This window comes from Apaloderma vittatum, unplaced genomic scaffold (assembly GCF_000703405.1).
Source record: "Apaloderma vittatum isolate BGI_N311 unplaced genomic scaffold, ASM70340v1 scaffold29320, whole genome shotgun sequence".
Lineage (NCBI taxonomy): Eukaryota > Metazoa > Chordata > Aves > Trogoniformes > Trogonidae > Apaloderma > Apaloderma vittatum.
Window position 1 is genome coordinate 1 of NW_009694436.1, and position 2,475 is coordinate 2,475.

The 2,475-nt window shown below is 50.6% G+C and overlaps 1 protein-coding gene across 1 annotated transcript in view; it reads left to right on the forward strand.

Annotated features, from left to right (window-relative positions):
- Positions 1 to 541: 541 nt before the first annotated feature.
- Positions 542 to 2,475, forward strand: part of MAD2L2 (MAD2 mitotic arrest deficient-like 2 (yeast)) — a 4,272-nt gene continuing 2,338 nt past the window's right edge. Inside the window, exons 1-4 of the mRNA XM_009867645.1 lie at positions 542 to 594; positions 806 to 924; positions 1,437 to 1,508; positions 2,360 to 2,460. Of these exons, the coding sequence (XP_009865947.1) occupies positions 555 to 594; positions 806 to 924; positions 1,437 to 1,508; positions 2,360 to 2,460 (332 nt within the window). The 5' untranslated portion in view covers positions 542 to 554. The remainder of the gene's footprint in view (positions 595 to 805; positions 925 to 1,436; positions 1,509 to 2,359; positions 2,461 to 2,475) is intronic.

Consider the following 2,475-nt stretch of genomic DNA (forward strand, 5'->3'; position numbering starts at 1 on the left):
GTAGGGGCCAGAGGAGGCGTGTGTTCTGGTGTGTTGTGAGAACACTCGCCGGGCTTGAAAAATAAATAGCGTTCGTGGTGCTACTAGAAACCTTTTCCTGTGCCTTAGGAACCATCAGTTCTCCCGTCCTCGCAAAGTGCATCAAAAAGGGAGAGAGCGAAGAGCTGTGACCTGCACAGATCTCCATATATGTTGGTTTTGGTTCTTTTTTTTGCTTTAAATAGAACCCAATTAAAAAAAAAAGCAGGAATTAAGTCATCAGTAATGTGTCAGCCTGAGGCATGAGCCAGAGCAAAGCAATGATACTGTCTTCCTGTTATTATTTTTTATTTTTAACACCCTGTTCTTGGTTCTGGAGGGGGCTCCAGCCTCTCGCAGTGGCCCTGCGGGGCTGTCGTGGCCTCGTTTGTGCTGGTGACTGCGCGCAGGGGACAGTTTGTTGGGTCGCAGCTCAGTGGCTCTGGGGAGGAGGAGGACGGCTCCGTGAGCTGCTGCTCACACAGGAGCCAGAGGATCACCGTTCTTTCTGTGATTGCTTCCAGGTTCTGGGAAGGATGACCACGCTCACGCGGCAGGACCTCAACTTTGGGCAAGGTACCGTGTTGCGCCACGCGGCGAGCTGGTGCGCTCGCGAGCTTTCTGCTGGGATTGTTGTCGGAGGGTTGCTCCATCCCTAACCTTCCTGCAGCTAAGGGGAGGCAGGCAAAATTGAAGCAGGGAAAAATGTCTAAGAAAAATCATAATTCCTGAGTATATTGCTCCCCCCACACTCCCTGCTTCAGCATCCTTTGCTTTCGTTTCTCAGTTGTTGCAGATGTTCTCTCAGAATTCCTGGAAGTGGCCGTTCACCTTATCTTATATGTCCGAGAAGTTTACCCTATTGGGATCTTTCAGAAGAGGAAAAAATACAACGTACCGGTCCAGGTAGGAGATTTTCCTGGAAGCTGACAGCCACATGGACAAGCAGAAGGGCAGGAATCAGTCAACACTCCCCACAACAAACTGTAATTACTCCCAGAGTTTGTTTTAATGCGCAAACTCATTTTCAAAGAGAACTTTGTTCCTGCCAAGGGGGAGCTGAGGGTACCCATGAGGGCACTCATGGAACAAGCAGAGCATGGACAAGAGCAGCAGGAGGCTTCCCCAGCTGTGAGCAGCAAGGGGACGTGAGAGCACGCTCCCTGGGAAGCAGAGGTGGTGGGAATATTCTATTCCCAAGGTGCTGCTGTGGGTGAATATTCCCAGTGTGCTCCAGCTGTGTGAGCTGCCTCAGCTGGTCAACCCTTCCAGGAAGGAATTACTGAACGAGCGTATTTTCCCCACTGACTTGCCACTCTGCAGCGTGACTCAGGTGCCTTGTGACACCCCGGTGCCCTTTAGCACCGTCCCTGCTCTCCTCAGAGCCCGGCTCTGACTGCTGCCTGTGTTTGCTGCAGATGTCCTGCCACCCGGAGCTGAACCAGTACATCCAGGACACGCTGCACTGCGTGAAGCCGCTGCTCGAGAAGGTGAGAGCGTGTCAGGGGCCTGGGCAGGAGCACTGCAGGTGGCTGGTCAGAGCACGTCAACTACAGCTTTACCAGAGACGATGCACAAGCTGATGAAGTTACCAACAACATTAAAAATAACATCCCTGAGCAGCGAGGCCCTGCCTTGCTGCTGCGTTTATTTGCATCTAGTACGTACAAGTGAGGAATTACATCTCTTTGTTTTCAGTTACAGAATCCTGCACGTTAACGTTCTGCTTTTGAATACCTTCATGTTTAAACACCTTTCTGGCAGAACGGTTTGAACACTTTGCTGTGAGCCAGCAAGCAGAGGGAGACTTGAACTCGAGGGTTTGGGGATTTTTTTGCAAGAGAAAGGTGTGACCACATGAAACGTCAGGATGTAGATTTTACATTCTCTGCTCTTTAGAGACGACCTTAACGCACAGTTAGAGAATGGAAATAGATCAGGTTTAAATTGTGTTAGGACAGAGCCAGTGTATTTGGCCAACGGGCTAAGCGCATCTTAACCTCCTCATCGTGCTCCGCTCCGGAGTGATGCTGTACGTCTCCTCCTCCTTTGTTCCAGAGCAGCATCCAGGGGAACGGGCTATTCAGTGCCCTTCACCTCCCTAGGCCTGAGCAATAAGCAATCAGTTGAACGTCGAGCGAGAAATGGCTTTGTAAAAGCTTTGTTTCTGATCAGTAAAATAATCTGACCGTGCTCCAGCTGTGGGTGAGCGCCAGTGCTGTGAGCCACAACAAACCCTCACGCTCCTGCTTCACCAGAAGGGTGTGAAGCACACCGGGGGCAGGAGACAGCTTGTTTTAAGGAAGCTTTTTTTTTTTTCCCCCTATCTTTGTTCTTGCAGAATGATGTGGAGAAAGTCGTAGTTGTAATCCTGGACAAAGAGCACCACCCCGTGGAGAGATTTGTCTTTGAGATCACGCAGCCACCTCTGCTTTCCATCAGGTAAAGTGGCTGCTG